Here is an 18730-nt window from a genome sequence, read left to right on the forward strand (position 1 = left end):
CTGTTTGGAATATGTCAATTTGAAATGAGTAGTTCGTTATTTATTGATTATATCTTCATACTGTAATTCAGTGTTTTCATTATAACTCATGCTGATAGATCAGAGCACGTTTGGGAGGAATTGCTATGATTATTAATTTGATTTATTTATATCACATTTAGGCGGCACTGGTTTTTATTTGATGCTTGGTTATTTTAGGCAGATTTTTTTTGGGTCTCATAAGTGAGCCTTCTTTACAAATATATACAATCTCTGCGTTGTATCCTCCCCGCGGTCAGCGCTTGCTGAGAAGAGAAAAGAGGAAAGAAACCATTGGTCGTTATCATTGCACGGTGGCTTGACATCCATGTGCGGAGTCCCAGTGACAATCTGACATTAATTAGATGTTCACGTGGCGTAGCAGAGGCAAAACTTCCATCATTTGCGCAAATTTATGAGCAGAAACATGTGGTGTCAAGAAATTGGTTGCAGTTAAACTCTTGGATGGCGGCCGACTCAATTTAGAACAAAGCTAGATTGTTGACTCACTTAATATGTAGTTATATAAGATGATATGCATTAAAGTTTTAGGATGTTAGAATTCATTTGATCAACCAGGTGAGTACAAATTTAAATACAGATCATTGTTCCTATTATTATTTACTCACCAAGTATTGTTATTAATTTAGTATTAATGCTTAAACTAAACCAAATTATTAATCACGAGTGTGTGCGTTAAGTGTGTGTATATCCGTAAGTGCTGGGAGAGTGTGTGAGTCCAAGTGGAATAAGAAGTAAAGGCTACAGTTATCTGAATATTCGAGAGACAATCTCATCATGATGGGCCGCCACTGCTGCTCTCAGCCTGATTATATTAGCTGTGATGATTATCAGCCCAGCAAGTACTTCAGAGAAGTGTGTGGGTTAGGGTGCATGCATATGTCTTTTCGACATGAGTTGCATAAAAATGTTTTTAAAAAATCATTGAATGCATGCCTGTTTTTAAATGTTGCCATTTTATGGTGGGTTGGTATATTTTTTAAGTGTTGATAATAACATTTAATGAAGTGTGTGTGCGTGCGTGCGTGCATGTGCATGCGGGAAAGAAGCCTTAGCCTGGGGGTGTTTGTGCTCATAAGAGACAAAAAGTGAATGACAAAAGCATAAGAGGAATGAGGGCAGAGAGAGAGTGCAAGAGACATGAAAGAAATGATGGGTGAGCAAGAATCAGGCATAATGGACGTCAAAAAATAAGTAGGACACCAAGAGATATCTAGCCTTGCTTGATACTTGCCACTTGGTTTTAAATGTTCCAAAAAGTAAAGAATTCCTATGGAGTTTAGTGGTGTACAGTTATGTTGGTCTCATTAAACAGCAAATTGAAGCGACTGAATTTTAGTGTCGTGAAATAATTGTGTCATTATGCACCACCAAATGAAAACAAGTTTTCTGGAAGGCATTTTATTTTAAAACATTGTTACAGTTCATAAGTCTTCTCCATAAAGAGCTAGCGGAGCAAAGTGCATCTCCAACCAGTAACAGCTCAAATGCTGAAATTCCACACACGTTTTCTTCTTAAACACATTTCCACATCATTTCAGTTTTTCTTTTCCCGTGAGATGTGATACAAAAGCTCAATCTAGAACTTTAAAGTCTTTAAACTGTGTGTTGTTATATTCTTTAGCAAAGAAAATGGGAGGTGGACCGAGGTGACTCAGGTGAGTGATTTTGAAAAAACGACTAGATCCTTTCTACCGGTTCTGACTCACATGTTGGTGCTCATTCTTGTTTGACTGTTGGCTGGTGTCAGTTCACCCTGACTTCCTTCTCTGGGTGGAGACTGAAGGGGGAAAGGGCACAACAGATTTGTTGTGTGTATAAAATGTTACAGGTGCGCCAGTTAAGGGTTTTCATGACGGTGACAGAAACAAATTATTATTCTGTATTGGTTATCAATGGGAACTTGAACAAACATAAGTACCGCTGCATACCACTAGAGGGAGACAGCATGCCACAAAAATCTAGGATCCAGTTTTGTGCCAACTAAAGAGGAGAGAAGTTGCTTCGTGGAAATGTCACGACAAATAAAATAGAGTTTTTCTTATACCTTGACATGGATTTGATTGCGAAGCACAGCTGCTCTGAGGATCATGGCTTTGGCTCGTCTTTGGAACTCTTTGCCCATATGGAGCGACTTCTCAAAAGTTGTGCTTCTCTGGTCCACATCCCTCGCATACAGAATCTATGATGAACATGTTGAGATAATCAGATGCTAAGCATTTGGTTGAAGGAAAAAACAAAGACATGGATTTTAGCACCTTGCTATGGGAGTCAATGCGTGCATTAATGAGCCCCTCCAGGATAAGTTGAGTGAGTTCGTCTTCGAGGGCTGCCACTGTAGTATTGAAGGCCTGAGCCATCTTTGTCATGTCTGCTGAAACGTAGGGGCTGAAATACTGAAAACAGAAGCACGTCCAAAAAGAATGGATACAAATAGGACATTACAGGAAAAGAATGCATATAGGTCAATTTGTGAATAGCAAAAAGTCAAGGTTCACTGCAAGAACAATTTTTAGGCTGGATTTGAAGCCCAGAACAAATGTATTGCCAATACCCAATTTATATTTTATTATTTTGAAATCAAATATGCAATCCTATACTGCACGGTGCTTGACCTTACCTGGATAAGAGCTCTGTTTCTGATTTGGCTGTACAGTGTCCGGACATGTGGAGCCAAGTACATGTCCAACAGAAGATTATCCTGAAGGTACAAACCACAATCATTCATCCCAAAAACAATCATTCCTGTAACAGCATTCATTCTTTATTTATTGATGTATTTATACCTTCATTTCATCCAGTAGCTTAAGACAGGATGCATATTTGGATTCATAGAACTTGAAGATGATGTCACGAATTTGAGGTTCTAATTCTAGAAATAACTTAAAAGAGCTTGGGACAAAAAGATATTGTCATTAAAGCCTTCTATTTTCTATTTAAAATCAACGACAAATCTAATACCTGCTCGAGATGACGTTGCGTTGGAGCTCCTGTCTGTCAAATGTAGCCAGAGCGCATAAACCTCCGTAGACCGCTACATTACTGGGTGACAAAAGCTGAAGAGACATCCGTGCATTATACAGTCGCCTCCCATTTTTTATGCAAGCTGAATAATATGGTCGAAGCGATCCCTGGCTCACCTCTGGACAGTCACAGTGGTCAAAGGAAGCCTGCAGGAAGCACTTGGCAGCTGCTTTGTATTTTCGAGACGCCAATTCCGCCAGGCCTCAAATACAAAGATAGTAGATACAAATAATTCACCCCCCGACTTTGATAGGGCATTCGAATGACAATCTAAACTATTGTAATGTTTTCTTACCTGCAGCGCACTTTAATTTGGTAAGAACTGCTTGATTTTGGCTGTCTCGCTCTCCTCGTTGCTGCATGAAGAGCAAACGTACTTGTTTGTTGAACTCTACCCGCCTGTTATTAATAGCCCGTATCTACTGCCGCTTAGATGAATCGGGCATTGCCGAGTTCAATAAAATCTCAATAAAGCAGGTACCAACAGCGAATGATCAGTAAGTGATCTTCTATTCTAGGAAATTGAGGCTCACCTCTGCAATCTCGGGTGTGGATTCTGCCTTGTTGACATAGCTCAGTACATGAGACCAGTTCTGGAGATAAACACTAACCTGTGTGGGGGAAAAAAAATAGCAACTCATTATCTGGCATCTTTTCATAGCAGATTGTTGAACACACTTAAAACAATTTGCTTTACCTTGATTACATTCAGACACATATTAATGACATGTTTAGCACTGGTGCAGTAGTCCCTAGCTCGAGAGTAGCACTTGAGGGCGTTACTGAGGTCACCACAGTCCAGGTAATGATCCCCCAAGTCATCATGTCCTCTCCTACGAAAGACGCCCGCAAAACAAGGATTAGTTCATCAACCCGGCCCGCATCTTTGAAAGAATTTAAATGTCCAACTATAACACTGCAAACGTATTCATGAATAAAAATCCTTAGACTTCATACCTAATGCTCTCTTTAATTGAGTTCCCCTTGTAATTCTTTAGATCAGTGTCCAGTTTCTCCAATTTAAGCAGAGCCTTCTTCCTGGTGGACTCTGCCCATGCTGAATCCAAAGGAGGAGGGACAACCCCACCTTCGGGAGCTACTTCTGGTACACCTGGGACTTCCCTAAAGGCAAAAACAGAAAAGAGTTTTTCATTTAACATTTTATTGCATAAGTAATGTATTGTAGCTTTTTTGGTATCTTTTACAATCTTGCCACACACAATGGTGGATTATGCTGCCATAGAAAAGAGACTAACAAACTCATTTACGCAATACAAAATCATAACACAGCAATAGAACTATTCATTCCAAAACTAAAATAATGTCAAGAGCACCATAGTACCGTGAGGCGTCAGACAGCTTGCGGTGGACCTCTTCATAAGTGTCAACGTTAAAAGTCCTTTGGACAAAAGTCAGAGCCATCTTCAAGGATTCCACTCTGAGCTGTGGGCAATGCTCCGCGATGAACTGGAGTCTCTCGATACGCATTAGTCCACCATAACTGGTCGCATACTGTTCTAGATCCTAAAAAAAAAAAAGCAAGAGGGCTGAAATGACGAGACAGAGTTACTCCATTAACAGGCTAAGTAAATGCTTATGCATTCACTTTTCATCACTTAAAAAAACACGTACCAGTGTTGGGTTCTCCACAATGTAGTTGATGTCTGGCGCATTCTGCTGGTCCTCTTGGGGATCTGCATCAATCTGCATGGGTTCCACAGCCCCCTATAAGGAATGCATTAAGCATTGACCTTCATCATTTTTTTCAATGATTTTGTAGAATGAGTATTGAAGAAAAAAAAAAAAGACTTATGCAGAACCCACTTGTCAAAGCAAGAGTCTTAACAAACAGCAACTACAAACGTGTCATTACTGGCTATGGTACGCTACAATGCACACATGTAAACAAGTTGTTCCTCTGTCAATGCAACGTAATGTCTAAACACCCATTGAGTTGAAATTGGACTACTTGTGTAAGAGTCAGCTGCTTGCACTTGTTTTGCCATTTCATTGTGGTTTTTAAACCGAAAATGCTACTATATAGTCTTTCAATTTTGTTTGTTAGCCATCGGAGGCCTTGTTTAAGCTAACCGTTTCAAACGTAATTAAAAAGCTGTTAAATTAGAATGCGAATTTAAGGTTGTTTTTATTCTATTTATAAGTAGTTGTAGTATGTCAGTGAGTGAGTTTCTTTGGTTAAACCAAGCGAACTGAGCACTTAAAATCCACTATTAGGTCGCTTATTCGTCGCCTTTCCTAAAAAGGACTACAGACACTTTTGAAAGTATTTTGAACTAAAAACATAGAGTTGTGTAATTTAACTAAATTATTGCTATAATAATGTAAATCAGTGTTTGCGAATGACAGTTTGTTGGTCAAGTTCTCTATTTTAACAGAGCTAGCTAGCTAATGCGTTGGTTTTCGTAGATAACATCAGTTTACCGATTACATATATGTAAACAGCGACACACTTACCTGAAAGTTAAAAACCTGCACAGGCAAAGGCATATTTGACGTGTATGCCTTTTTAGACGCGATTAACAATCTGACTATAGTGCGCAGATCAATCCCGCAGCGGTGCTAGTGCTAATCGGTGTGTTGCTCTTCAGATTCGGCCGGTAGAATGAGCCTTACTACGGATCGCGAGAAGGCGTAGTTTCACGCTAGTATATGACAGGGTCAAAATAATCTAGAATTTAAAATCAAAATATTACGGACCGCGTTTGCACCATTTGGAACACGATTATAAGGCTAAGGCTGTTTTATTTGTATTTTTCTCATTTTCAAATAGCTTTTGCTTTTGTATATTATAGATTTTCAAACGAACCACTAATAGACTACTACTTATATTGCTATATTTAATAATATTTTTTTTTTTTAAAATAGAGATTAAATCTCCGGACTCTGCATTTCTGTTTAGTATTGCCTGATTTATTTATTTTTAAAATGCAGCCCAATTGATAAGCAGCTAACTTTGTGTGCCACTAGAGGCCACTAAGGTTGTTTGCTTCCAAACGAGCGTGTACATTCTTGCATCATCATCTGCAGAACATGCAACTGGGGTGGCCCTGTCATATAAATTGCCTCAATAAAACTTCTCCAGGACCTCCAGTTCCATCTCTTGGTGCTGGTGGTTGCTGTTTGGGAGCACGCAACTCCTACTCTAGCGTCGCTTAGCTGTCTCCCTGTACATATTAGTGGGGGTTTTCCCCTATATTTGAAATAATAAATTCCCTGCAGACTGTTAAATCCCTCCGTAATAGCCTGTGAATGCTGACTGTGCACTTTAAACTATCTCTTGCGTCACACTGTGCAATCCTATCTGCTACAGCTTTAGCAAGTATAAGCTGTCAATGGTTCACTTCTCACGCTGGGGAGCAACGCAGATAATGAAGATTACCACGTAGAAGAATACATAAAATGATGTGAGTGGTTCGGTGATTTATCATGAGCTTCAAAAAAAAAAATTGGTTTATGACTAATGAGTCCACTGCGCAAGAGTAGCGCGCACCCACGGAACAAAACGCGCACCTCCGTCCATTTGTGATCAAGCTGCGGTTTTCCGTGGATACAGTGCGGTATAGTATTTAATTTGGGGCTATATTTTAATTTCGGACCAGAAAGGGAAACCATTAGCTTTCTCAGCTTCATGGGCGAAGAAGACAAGAATCTGTTCGACCGACCTCAACGCGCAACAAACGAAGTGAAGGCAGAAAACGTCACGTATGTGGAGGCAGAACGTCAGAGGAGATATGCGGATCTGTTCGAGCAACTGGACTTGAATAGAGATGGCAGGGTTGACATCAGTGAACTGCGAATTGGACTAGCTGCTCGTGGTTTACACCAAGGAGAAGCTGAGGAGGTGAGTCCCGAGAGCTGGAACAGGCTTGTGTGCATATTGCACACTGTAATGCGCATACTCAGCAGTTAATAATGCGCAATGGTATTCATAAATTAGCCCATTCATTTTAAGATGAACCCCTCCTGCGCCATTATTTCTTAACTTCAGGGTGTCAAACCAGGTATAGGTTTATGGCATATATATAAATAATGATATTCATTAACATTCAAGAACAAATATGACAATCTCAGTGAAAGTGGAAAAACTGTAAGAAACTCATGCAATTGAAAATAAAAAAACACAATTGTCTCTAATTTGACCTCAAGATAATCAGCTCCAACAGAACATATGGCCTATCAACATTGTATTAGATGGTATATCATGAAAGGAGAATCTAACTTTTCCTGAAGGTGTTCCTACTTTTTTGTAATGGAGGTTGTTTTCTATGTTTTGCTTTGCTTGCAATTTTTACATGGTGGACAAGAACACTCCTACCTGAGCTGTCACCCTTCAGTGGTGGAGAAGGTTTGTGTGTCTCTAAGACATAAGTTGCTAGAGTCTTTATGCTCCTGGCAGGGTCACACACATGCAGCACAGCTCATAAACCCCATTAAGATGACCAAAATGGACACTGGAGACAGGCCTGCAAGTGGCAAGCAAATAGCAAAGTTTTTGCATTCTATCTTCCTTTTTTCCTCTTTCTCCTTTTGCTGTTCAAGAGAGGAGAAATTAACTTTTCCACCAGGTAAGTTGAACTCTTATGAAAGGACAGTGTCTTCCTCTGTCGTCCTCACTACACTTGTGTGTAAACCGATATGTGTTGCACTCTTTACCATGTGACCACTCACTTCTTTGCTGTGTGTATGCCCACCATACCTTGTGTACACATTACACTGGGACGTTCCGTGCTGGAAACTTTATATTCTCATCTTTCCAACCTTAAATCCTGACAGCTTCCAATCTTCACCCACAGATCGTCCTGGAGAGTGACATCAATCGTGATGGCTTGCTGGACTTTCAGGAGTTCTCTGAGTATCTCCGGGCTCACGAGAAGAGACTGTGGCTCATGTTCCACAAACTGGATCGGAACAATGATGGTATTGACCTATGAAATACACACACACACATGCAGGTTTTCCTTCTCCAGCTGTCTAAATAAAGCACTTACTAAAATTAACTGGCTGTTAGTAAACAGACTTGGTTGCTCAGCTTCAATGGGCTTCACACTTTCACACTTGGTATATTGACACTTGAACAAAAATGACATCACAGTTTTCAGGTCATAACTAATCATGGATCATTTAGTAGCATGCGATTGTGTGTTGTTTTTTTAAGGTAAAATCGATGTGGGAGAGATCCAGCACTTACTGCAGAAGCTTGGAGTTGAGGTCACCAAGGAACAAGCGTCCAGAATACTGCAGAGGTAGAACAAAAGATTTTAAAAAAAAAAATCATGTTCAATTCTATCTTTTGTACAATGGCAAGCAAAAGAATCTCTGCCCAGGTACCACTTTGAGAATCACTGGCATCATTATTGAATATTATTAATAGTATTGGTGCATAAAGTTGTTTTTAATGAACAACTTTGCCAATTTCCCAGTATGGACAGGGATGGCACCATGACCATTGACTGGAAAGAATGGCGAGATTACTTCCTGTTCAATCCTTTCCACAACATGGAGGACATTGTCCACTACTGGAAGCACTCCCATGTGAGTAATCCAATTCTTTTGATTGTGTTGAAATCTCCATATTAAAAATAATCTGACCGTGGTGTGTGGCAAAATCGTTTCTTCTGTGTAATCTGTGCTGTGCTTGTAGCAGTTTTATTTAGCAGTGTGCTGTACCAACAATTAATGATGAAATTCATTAATCTCAAAACTATTGGAAGATGTTTGACATTGGGGAACATTTGACGGTGCCAGATGAGTTCTCAGAGAAGGAACGGCGATCCGGTCTGGTATGGAGGCAATTGGTTGCGGGAGCAATGGCAGGTGCCGTGTCCAGGACAGGAACTGCTCCTTTGGATCGCCTGAAAGTTTTCCTGCAGGTGAGTCCTTTCGTGTCCTACCATGTGTTTTTCTTTTCAGGCTTTTGGCTAGTGTAGCGATCCTCGCGTCGAAAAATATGAACTCATTCACTGCCGTTGACAACAATTGACGTCAAACTTCCTTTTTAACTAAGCTGGAACTGAATTTTTTGGAAACATCTACCTAAAGTGATCTACATGAGTACAAATATGTATCTTGGGGTCTTGTTCGTGTTCTCGAGAGAATAAATAGGATAATCAGTGCAGTATCAACATTCATGAGGGACTCTATTCTCAAATGTAGCCCAGGATATAATAAGACTGTTGGCCTGGTTTGTGTATCAAGGTACACGGTTCTGTCTCTCATGGGAAGAATCTGTGGTCGGGGCTAAGAGGGATGATCCAAGAAGGAGGTGTCTTTGCACTCTGGAGGGGAAACGGCATCAATGTCCTCAAGATTGCCCCAGAATCCGCCATTAAGTTTATGGCCTATGAACAGGTCAGTGTTCAAAAGTCAATATCTAGATTTGGTAGTCTTTCATAATCGATTCTTGTATGTGGGGAATTTTTATGCAAATTAATATTTTGCCCATAATTTCAATCTTATATCTGCGTGTGTTCTCTTATGATTTGGTCTTCTTTTCCTTTAGATCAAGTGGCTGATTCGTGGCAGCAAGGAGGGGGGAAGTTTAAGAGTACAAGAAAGATTTCTTGCTGGCTCTTTGGCAGGAGCTACTGCCCAGACCATCATCTACCCCATGGAGGTCAAAATTATGAAACTTTTAATAGTAATAGTAAATACTTTTTGAATCTGTTGATGTTTACATTTGTTTCTATCTGGTAGGTGCTTAAAACTCGTCTCACATTAAGGACATCAGGGCAATATTCAGGTATGGCTGACTGTGCCAGACAGATCCTGAGGAGGGAGGGACTTCGGGCTTTCTACAGGGGCTACCTGCCAAATACAATTGGTATCATCCCCTATGCTGGCATCGACTTAGCTGTGTATGAGGTTAGTAGTCGAACCTCTCAAGTCAAATCCCTCTGGACAGTTACAAATGTTAAAATATTCACAATCATTTGAAACTTGGAATTATTGTAAATGTGCTTTTGAACAAATTACATTTATGAGTGGTCCTGGAAAGTCCAAGAAGTGGTGTTTTAGCAATCATGTTCAACTTTGTCTTTTTTTCCTTCAGACTCTTAAGAATACCTGGCTTCAGAAGTACTCTCGTGACTCAGCAGGTCCAGGTGTTTTGGTCCTTCTGGGCTGCGGTACTGTTTCCAGCACCTGTGGGCAGCTAGCGTCATATCCGCTTGCTCTCATTCGGACACGAATGCAGGCGCAAGGTGAGACCTTCTGCAGAGTCTGATCAAGTAAGCACTTGACATGTGAGACCGTAACGGCTATCGTTGCAATTCTTTCAGCCAGCACGGAGGGTAAACCAAAACTGACCATGGTTGGCCAGTTTAAATACATCATATCCAATGAAGGTGTGTCTGGTCTGTATCGTGGAATCACACCTAATTTTCTCAAAGTCATTCCTGCTGTTAGCATCTCCTATGTGGTGTATGAGCACATGAAGAAATTCCTTGGGGTGGGATACTAGATGACCAAGGATGACCCCACTGAAAAAGATAAAGAACACAGAGTCATCTTATAATACAAAGGAGGTGAGAGAAAGGTTATTTCTCTCGTTGAAATTACACAGGAAAAAAAATGAATGCATATGTTTTGTGGATTTTCATTCTTTAATTTATAACCCAAAGTGTAAAAGCTTTTTTTGTTTTGCATTTCTGCTCATGGCTGCAAAATCCCTCCCCAAAAAAGGAATTTGCATGATATCAGGGGAGAGTATTTAAAGAATGTACATCATGCAGGTTTTTAATTGCCGTTGAAAAGTATAGTTTATAAATTTTGAGCTTTACTGCTGAGTGATGCAAGTTTGATATTTTTCAAATCATGAAAAAGTCAGTCAGATGCTTTGTCCATGTTTTCAGTTGCACTATTTTTTGTACTGCCATGAAACTTGACAGCTTTTTATGTATTATGAAATGTTTGCAGAGACATTACCTTTCATCTCAAATCAATCTGATTTGTACAATATAGTTGTTTACTATCATACATATATATTTTTAATATTTTAATCTTTGCAATGAAGATTTAGCCCAAACAAATGTGAAACAAAAATGTATCATCTTAAAATATTTTGATGCAAATGGATTTGTCAGGAGTGTTGTTACATTCCCAATGCAAAGAATGTTCTCCTAAATTTGCTTGCATTCGATGTGTTACATGAATGCTTGTCTCGAATAGGGCCTTTAACGCATGACTGTGTAAATTATGGTTGTTATGCTAGAACACAACGCACAGCTCCATTGCATGTAAATTGATTTAATATCTTAAAAGTAATGTGCATTTTAAAGACTGTTTGAAAAATGCCTTTGCTAAAGTAAAATACATAATATTTATCTATATTTTGTATTCACCTAATTTGCAATATTGTGGCCCGCACATTTAGTCGAAAGTCAATGTGACGCACAACGTTGTGCATGCAATGCATACATAAATATATGACGTCGATTAGTGTTACTATTCTATGTAGTGGTTCTCCTTAATAATTCTAACGGCAATTGTGGACAATGTGGCATTGTGTACGGCAGTTGTCGCTGTAGACGGGATAAATCATTTTCAGTGTTTTTTTTTTTCGTTATTCTAAGAGCGGGAGTCCACTCTACTGCAAAAAAAAAAAGTAGACAATATTGTAAAAAGCAGAATTTAAGTGTGGATTTCAATTCTTTTTTTTTTTTTAATCAGGATTATGTAGGATGTTTTGACTTACTGCAGATATACGTACCTCGAATGACAGTAGTGTGGACGTAAGGTTAGGAACAAGCCACAATAAGAACTTAGAAGTACATCAAACATCCATCCATCCAAATAATACTATAACCCTGGGACAAAATGACACCCAAATTTAATTAAAAAAATTTAATTGAACTTTTAACAACACAATTGTGAATCGTCACACAATTACTTTCAAATGTCACACGAAACAAAGTATCTGTAGCCAATTGGACATAATGCTTACGAAAGCTGGAAATAAAATGTGACAGCTTGTGTTTTGGGCTGCTGGGCACCTTCCTTAACACTCGAAGCAAAAAGATCTTGAATTGCCGAAATCCAGATTGATGAGCACAAATAAATTGGGCAGAGTCACACTGGAACCAACAGTATTGAGCGTAAACAGAGAGGAAGGCCAGATAACATCTATATGTAGTATCTTTTCCATACAATTAATTTAGGGATTGGTGATACAGTAAATTACAAAACATTTTTAGGAGCGACTGAAACGGATGGATCTAAGTTAGTACTCATCTCCAGTTGTTGCCTCCATCTTGTAGCCATTCTCACCAGGGGCATATTCATCAGGCACAGACTGCTGGTCCATCATTCCATCTTGACTGTACTCCTCCGAGTTGGGCACTTCTTCCCCCTCCTCAGCGGCCATTTCGTCTTGAGGGCCCATGTCTTCTCGTAAGGAGCCGTGGCGCTCTTCTCTGCGCTCAGCCCTATCTCGGTCTCCCCGCTCTCTCTTGTGATCCCTATCCCGGTCCCGGTCTCCCCGACGCCTGTCTCTGTCCCTATGGCTGCGTCTGCGGTCCCTATCCTTTTCTCTGTCTCTGTCCCTGTCCCTGCGCTCCTCTGTACCCTCAGCTGCTTCTCCTGCTTCTTCCGGTGCACGCTCGCCACCCTCTGGGCCGCCATCTCCCTGACTAACCTCCTCCCCTTCAGGCCCTTTGACCCTCTCGCGCTCGCGCTTACGATCGCGACTTCTACTCCTCCTCTTCCTGTCCCGATCCCTACTCCTTTCTCTACTCCTGCTGTCTCCTCCGGCCGGCGGCATTCGTTCGCGCTCTCTGTCTCGGCGCCGACCGCTACCGGGGGCTTCCTCCGCCGGTGGTGGTGGCGGCGCCAGCGGCCTCTCTCGCTCCCTTTCGCGCTCGCGGGAACGGGTGCGACGGCGGCGTTCGCGGGATCGGGACCTTCGACGCTCTCTTTCCTTGTCGCGGCTACGCTCCCTACGATCTCCGCGATCGCCGCGATCGCTATAACGCAATAAAGAAAGCAAAATCAGTCGCGCTTCCATTTTTAAGGTTCGCTCAAGAAAAATAAAGAGAACTCACGCTCCCAGGGGTCGATCATCATAGCGAGATGCATCATCTCTGCCGGAGTGCTTGATGTTGACATCCGCACCACCTCTTCTGGTCCCTCCTAATCCTCCACCTGAAGAAAACAAACCCAGGTTAACTTCCTCGACATTTGCTCCGTCACTCAAGTTTCTGTAAGAAGAAAAAGAACATCGACTGACCTAGCCTACGAGGATGCCATCCTTTGACAGTGCGCCCTCGTTCGACATCCACCAGCACTCTCCTGCCGTCGATCTTCTTGCCATCGGCATGCTTGTAGGCAGCTGGAGAAGAGGAGCGGGGAGAAGAAAAGCACAGGTGATAAGAGTATGACGCATCACTGTTAGCCAAGGAAACAAACAGTGCTTTAGCATACTGACCAGGAGCAGGTGAAGCCGAGAGGGCTGCTCCCTGGATTAAAGCCCAAGGATAATGGGAGTAGACTTCCTTCCACCCGATGAATGTTCTTTTATTGTGTAACTCACCATGCACTTTTTACCAGTTATTTCATTGTGACCAGCAGTGGTGTGACTACATCTAACTTCAGTTCCGCATGAAGTCAATTCAAACAGACTAGTTTTACGTCACTCATCGCAGTGACAAGTTTTGTATCCAGAGATATTGTAAATATTCTCTCATTTTGTTGTAGCATTCACTTGACCTAGCCAACTTGCTGGGGTAGTTGCCACTCTGGCTGCGTACGACATTGTAGTCGCCGAATCTTGACACCCTCTTCACGCTACTGATGCAAACTTGTGTAAATGCTCATCAACTATGAAATTAGTACACATATACGCACACACGCCCGCGCGCGCACACACACGGACATTAAATTCTATCAGAATGGTGACGTTTTTGTGAACAGCAGTATTTGACGTTTTATCGGACATGAACCTTGTGTGGTAGTAAACATTTTACCTGCTTACCATCCTCCTATGCAAGAGCAAGACAATGACCAAACCGACAATAAGGCACTCGCATTCACAAAGTGTCTCACACCTCACCCCGCGATATCACACAAATGTTTGGCGATCCATCTTGCACAATTGAAGAACTTGGAACTTTGGGATGCCTCTTCCTGTCTGCTACACTGGTCTGTGGCGAGGAATGACGGCGCTACCGTCTTGATGTTGAAGAACAAGGACTTACCAAAACCCCTCAGTTTCACCATTTAGACAAGACAGAATCTCACATCGACCTTATAACGGTCTCAAAAGCTCAGAGGGCCTTACCACAACCCCTCAACGCCAGAATTCACTTCGTCACAACACAGCAGTCAGGGGCCTTACCAGAACCCCTCCACTTCCTCTCTTCACAAAGGATGCCATCCACTGACAGGGCCTTACCAAACCCCCACTTGTGCGCCAAAAACTGATCTAACGGGGGTAAAAAAATAAAAAAAGAAAGAAAAGAAAAAAGGTCTAAAAGGCAGGAGTTGGCCTTTACGCAACTCCATCCAATTTATGGAAGGCACTAACCACTAAGTTGTACGAGAATTTGCCTCCATCTGAAATTATTCACCCACTGTCCAAACCTTTTTCCAACGGGGGGAGGAAAAACAAAAAACCCAACCCGGTGAGCTTTACTTCATTACTGTAACTGTGTAGCTAAATTTAACGACTCGTGTAGGGTAAAAATTGATCAATGGCCCCTCTGAATTACCAAAAATACATCTGCCTTTTCTCTTAAAGCCATCTTAGTTCAACTGATTAGATCACAAACTACGATATGGGATTATAAACAACATTAGCTGCCTTAACCACCAGTTTGCAATAAAGTTAAGATAGTTTGCAATTAGGAATCAAATTCAAATATTTCAATGCTTAGATATGGACTTTATAGATCATTCCAGAAAATAATCTTACCAACACTACTGAATCAATACAATCTCATTTATGAACAAGCAACCAACCAACTAACATTGCTAAAAATGGGTATGACTTTTATCCTCAAGCAAACAAGTGATTCAAGAGACGTTTTCTACTTTGCCACAAATTTTGAACGGTGCAATAGTAAAAACAGAAGCTCTTGGGTTTCTGTCCACAGAGCTCCGGACATCACGTGCTCATCTCGCATGCATTTGTTGATGCAGCCAAAGTGATAGTAGGCGTCACCAGGCAAAGACTAACAATGGCGAGTAGCGATCAAACTAGCGTTTATCTGTAAACAGTACATCCATCAAAATGAATTCACATCTCACTTTGATGAGAACATAGATGTGCACGTCAGACAAGATATTGGATATTAGTGACCTACCAACTGCCAGAATGCGGACGCTGGCGCGCTCATTTGTGGCCTTGCTAGCGCTGGAGAAACTGGGATCATGCCGCAGTCGCGGTAAATACTATACAATGAAGTTACGTGCCGCTAATTAACTGGGTAAGTACGCAACTACCATGAGGTTCCTTTCGGCCCTCCCGGGTGCACAAAGGTTGTCGAGCATTGCGTTAACTCAAAGTACTGCTGCGTTTTCTATTCTGCTATGGCTATGACAGTCCATCTGCAGCGCTAAACAAGCTCTGAACAGCAATCCAAGGTGGCTTTAACAAAAAAGGGCAGAGTCACTGGGTACCATTAAATACGCTAGTGTTCACGGGTGCGTTCAATGGTCAAAGTTGTAAACGTAACTAAGTTCTTGGAAAGCACCTGGGGCTTGCCAGTAAAAAAAAGGCTTTTCCCATTGAACGTAGCTCCTCTTCCCTATATAGGAGATGGAGGGTGGAAAGAAATCTTACCCATCATACAAACCCATTATACCAACCATACACTGAGCAGTGGTAGTAGGGTGTAGATGTATCATAAGCATCATCATCTGCCAGCCAGCTCTGGCCAATAGCCATCACAGATTGGCGGCTGCAGTGGCAATGAGAATAACACACAGTTAATATGTTGTTTAACCCCGCCTCCCCACTCAATTTATTCTTTCCTTGACTACATTGCTGTGATCAGCAACTCTGGTCTTGCAGAGCTAATGCCACCAGCATCCTAGACGATGTCAGTGTGAGATGACCACCCACCTGTCCAATCAGACAGTTTTGCATTGTGGCATCAAAACCAAATTCAGATACATCAATGTGGTGAAATTTAGATTCGATTCAAATCTCACCATGACCAGGGTTGAAGACCACATTTTTTATTTTTAAAATCCCACTCTTAAGTTGGGGTTCCACAAAAATCAATGGATATTTCCAAGAGCTACCCCATTCGATGAGTGACTAGTCTAACCTTGTGCTTACCAATTGAGTCCAACCAGCAGAGTTGCTCTTCCACAGAGCTACTTCACCTAACAGTTAAAAGACAACGCCCTTTGACAGGCAAAGAGGTTCAGGTTCACAGATGACGCACACTACCTCTGGGTCCACCCACTTTCCCCCTCTGAATGAAGCAGTCCCCTCCTCAACCAAACCATCAGTCAACTGATGACACGCAACAAACACAGACACACAAACAGCACGCAACCACTGAGACTGTTTTTGTCATGCAAAATGTGGAACATGATGTGCAAGAACTGATGGTTTCCCAACTTTGATCCAAATTTGTTATTTATATGGGACTGGTCCTCATCCAACATATTAAGACCAACCTCCCCCCAAAAAATGCAAGAAAGGTTGGTGCCAATAGATGACCCAACCTGAATGTAAATTGTGATGAATATTTTTTTGCTACCAGTGCTATAATTGTACTCACAGTGCATGTCACGCTCATGCTCGTACTCAATGAAGGCATATCCACGAGGCTTCCCTGTCCTCTTGTTGTAGACGATGTAGATCTGCAAGTGACAGGCACATTATCATTAGTGTTTGGCTGGTCATGAGAGGCGTGACTGTACAAACTAATGCAATACCGGGCGAGTTAACTTACACGCTTAATGGGACCATAGACTTCGAACTCACGGCGAAGCTTGGACTCTGTAGTATCGTAGTTCTAGGGCAAAGAAAACGTTTCTCAGAAATAGTTGTACTAGGTTCATCTTGTTTTTTCTTTTTCAATTACTTCACTGGTTCTTCTATATCAAACAATTTTCTTTAGGTTCATTTACCTGACATGTTTCGGCGGGTTCTTCCTGATGAAGGCGGAAGAACCCGCCGAAACATGTCAGGTAAATGAACCTAAAGAAAATTGTTTGATATAGAAGAACCAGTGAAGTAGTTTCTCAGAAATATTCTTGCAGAAATCACCACACTGATGTTAGAACACTTGGCCATTATTTCAACATACTCACCACTCTTGCCACAAACAATGTCTTGAAGGCATCCCCTTGCGCATTTGGGTCATTATGCGGGTCCCCTAAAAAAATACAAATCAGAAACTGTATTCAAGCCCAGAGGGCATTACCAGCTCAGATATATTGTCATTTGTCAATGAAGACACTTACAAAGTTTCAGTTCCGTCTCCACCACTGTTTGTCTTCTTTCAATTTTCTCTCGCCTCTGCAAATAAACAATTTGCATAAAATGGGTCATTGACAGTGATATCGGCAAATTCGACTGCCTCCTTTTGCTTGTGTGCCTGCAAATATGCAGCTATGCATTGTGGGTAAAATGACAAACAGTAAAAGTCTATATATGCATGTCAAATGGTATATTGAGAAACAATGTGTTATATACAATTTTTAAATCTTCAAATTCGTCTTGCAAATGTTTTTTAAGTTCCAACCGCACCTTTCTCTCCAACCTCTCTTCACGAGTCTCAGCCCTTGTTGGTGGAGGGGCATCTCTCGGATCCTAATCACAATGTAAAAAAATAATAATAATAAACGTATGCATTTTTCCTTCCAAGGTACACCGTAAAGTAACATTGCTGTCATAAGTGATAGGCTTTCAACCTCAAAGTGCCTGATGAACGGGGCGATGCCACAGTAAGGTTGGTTGTGGTGTTTCTCGTGTGGCAACTTCTCCAGTTGAGGCAGAAACGGGATTGGGTCCCGCGGGGCGAAGAGCGCCAGAAGGTTCGGGGGTAGAAACTGCGTCATTTTTCACCTGGACAGCCAAATTACATGTTAACATTTGATAGTAATAACGACAATAATAATGATAAACAATGCGTCAGGCCTACGGTGACCACAAAGGAAGCTATGTTTGTTAGCTTCACGTGCTAACTAGCAAGCCGCTCGCGTCCGCCTGAGAACGGGCGCGACAAAATTATTTTAATTTAATTTTTACGAATCATTTTTATTTAAAACGACTACAAACCATTATAAATAAATCCTCACGGTGTGGCGAGTCTTTAATTTCGCTCGCTCAACACTCGACTAATTCGTGTTCAGCTAAGCTAACATGGCTATGTTAACAAGAAGCATGGAACATTCCTACCTCTCACTCATCCAACGTCGAAAGACGAATTACACCATCAAACTGAAACTGACATGGAAGACGCACAAAGGCCTAATGGGTTTAGGTGATTTGGGTTTCGTATGTAAGAACAAATGTTGCCAAGATAACCTAAACGCAGTGCGACAAGTAGTACAACCAGTGCGTATCTTGTGTCTGCAGAACTTCTGCTAAATTAAAATGGCGGAATGCCGTATAGTAGTCAGAGCCGTCGTAAATTAAGGCGCGTTCATGTGAGCATGTGGTCACGTGTTGAAAATGGCTGGATGGGCTTGA

At 41.5% G+C, this 18730-nt stretch overlaps 3 protein-coding genes and 1 long non-coding RNA gene across 7 annotated transcripts; 2 read left to right on the forward strand and 2 right to left on the reverse strand.

The window, feature by feature from the left end:
- Nucleotides 1–1424: 1424 nt before the first annotated feature.
- gps1 (G protein pathway suppressor 1) lies at nucleotides 1425–7979 on the reverse strand. Of its 3 annotated transcripts, none has more exons than XM_037257547.1 (14): nucleotides 7843–7979; nucleotides 4696–4788; nucleotides 4406–4587; nucleotides 4021–4185; nucleotides 3761–3896; nucleotides 3597–3674; nucleotides 3359–3419; nucleotides 3180–3265; nucleotides 3001–3095; nucleotides 2826–2931; nucleotides 2660–2740; nucleotides 2298–2435; nucleotides 2087–2221; nucleotides 1425–1819 (listed from the first exon to the last, which is right to left on the reverse strand). In XM_037257547.1, the coding sequence occupies exons 2-14, from the start codon at nucleotides 4771–4773 to the stop codon at nucleotides 1745–1747; spliced, it is 1416 nt and encodes a 471-aa protein (XP_037113442.1). In that variant the 5' UTR covers nucleotides 4774–4788; nucleotides 7843–7979; the 3' UTR covers nucleotides 1425–1744. The 3 variants fall into 3 exon arrangements, with proteins under 3 accessions (XP_037113442.1, XP_037113441.1, XP_037113440.1); XM_037257546.1 differs by lacking the exon at nucleotides 7843–7979 and adding an exon at nucleotides 5539–5691; XM_037257545.1 differs by lacking the exon at nucleotides 7843–7979 and adding an exon at nucleotides 5539–5691 and having other exon boundaries at nucleotides 3001–3265.
- Nucleotides 6391–10877, forward strand: slc25a23b (solute carrier family 25 member 23b). 2 transcript variants are annotated; one of them, XM_037257548.1, is made up of 10 exons: nucleotides 6391–6925; nucleotides 7878–8001; nucleotides 8240–8327; nucleotides 8505–8616; nucleotides 8796–8954; nucleotides 9280–9432; nucleotides 9584–9697; nucleotides 9778–9945; nucleotides 10133–10283; nucleotides 10362–10877. In XM_037257548.1, the coding sequence occupies exons 1-10, from the start codon at nucleotides 6713–6715 to the stop codon at nucleotides 10541–10543; spliced, it is 1464 nt and encodes a 487-aa protein (XP_037113443.1). In that variant the 5' UTR covers nucleotides 6391–6712; the 3' UTR covers nucleotides 10544–10877. The 2 variants fall into 2 exon arrangements, with proteins under 2 accessions (XP_037113443.1, XP_037113445.1); XM_037257550.1 differs by lacking the exons at nucleotides 6391–6925; nucleotides 7878–8001 and having other exon boundaries at nucleotides 8239–8327; nucleotides 8830–8954.
- Nucleotides 10878–11910: 1033 nt separating this feature from the next.
- Nucleotides 11911–18653, reverse strand: snrnp70 (small nuclear ribonucleoprotein 70 (U1)). Its single transcript, XM_037257551.1, has 10 exons — nucleotides 18437–18653; nucleotides 17950–18103; nucleotides 17786–17848; nucleotides 17500–17554; nucleotides 17347–17411; nucleotides 16986–17048; nucleotides 16812–16893; nucleotides 13307–13408; nucleotides 13122–13221; nucleotides 11911–13043 (listed from the first exon to the last, which is right to left on the reverse strand). The coding sequence occupies exons 2-10, from the start codon at nucleotides 18094–18096 to the stop codon at nucleotides 12302–12304; spliced, it is 1419 nt and encodes a 472-aa protein (XP_037113446.1). The 5' UTR covers nucleotides 18097–18103; nucleotides 18437–18653; the 3' UTR covers nucleotides 11911–12301.
- LOC119126350 lies at nucleotides 13402–14677 on the forward strand. Its single transcript, XR_005098636.1, has 2 exons — nucleotides 13402–13670; nucleotides 13743–14677. It is a non-coding gene; the product is annotated as an uncharacterized LOC119126350 (long non-coding RNA).
- Nucleotides 18654–18730: the final 77 nt, after the last annotated feature.

Source organism: Syngnathus acus, chromosome 8 (assembly GCF_901709675.1).
Source record: "Syngnathus acus chromosome 8, fSynAcu1.2, whole genome shotgun sequence".
NCBI lineage: Eukaryota > Metazoa > Chordata > Actinopteri > Syngnathiformes > Syngnathidae > Syngnathus > Syngnathus acus.

Bases quoted from the DNA above. Each gene is read 5' to 3' on its own strand.
- gps1 (XM_037257545.1), bottom strand. From the start codon at position 5,571: ATGCCTTTGCCTGTGCAGGTTTTTAACTTTCAG. The intron at 4,186-4,405 runs GTACTATGGTGC...TTTTGCCTTTAG, and splicing joins AAGCTGTCTGACGCCTCACG to GGAAGTCCCAGGTGTACCAG. The intron at 3,266-3,358 runs GTAAGAAAACAT...TTTGTATTTGAG, and splicing joins CAAATTAAAGTGCGCTGCAG to GCCTGGCGGAATTGGCGTCT.
- slc25a23b (XM_037257548.1), top strand. From the start codon at position 6,713: ATGGGCGAAGAAGACAAGAATCTGTTCGACCGACCTCAACGCGCAACA. The intron at 6,926-7,877 runs GTGAGTCCCGAG...CTTCACCCACAG, and splicing joins ACCAAGGAGAAGCTGAGGAG to ATCGTCCTGGAGAGTGACAT. The intron at 9,946-10,132 runs GTTAGTAGTCGA...TTTTTCCTTCAG, and splicing joins TCGACTTAGCTGTGTATGAG to ACTCTTAAGAATACCTGGCT.
- snrnp70 (XM_037257551.1), bottom strand. From the start codon at position 18,096: ATGACGCAGTTTCTACCCCCGAACCTTCTGGCGCTCTTCGCCCCGCGG. The intron at 17,849-17,949 runs GTTGAAAGCCTA...CATTGTGATTAG, and splicing joins CGTTCATCAGGCACTTTGAG to GATCCGAGAGATGCCCCTCC. The intron at 13,409-16,811 runs GTGAGTACAATT...CCTCTTCTCCAG, and splicing joins GCATGAGCGTGACATGCACT to CTGCCTACAAGCATGCCGAT.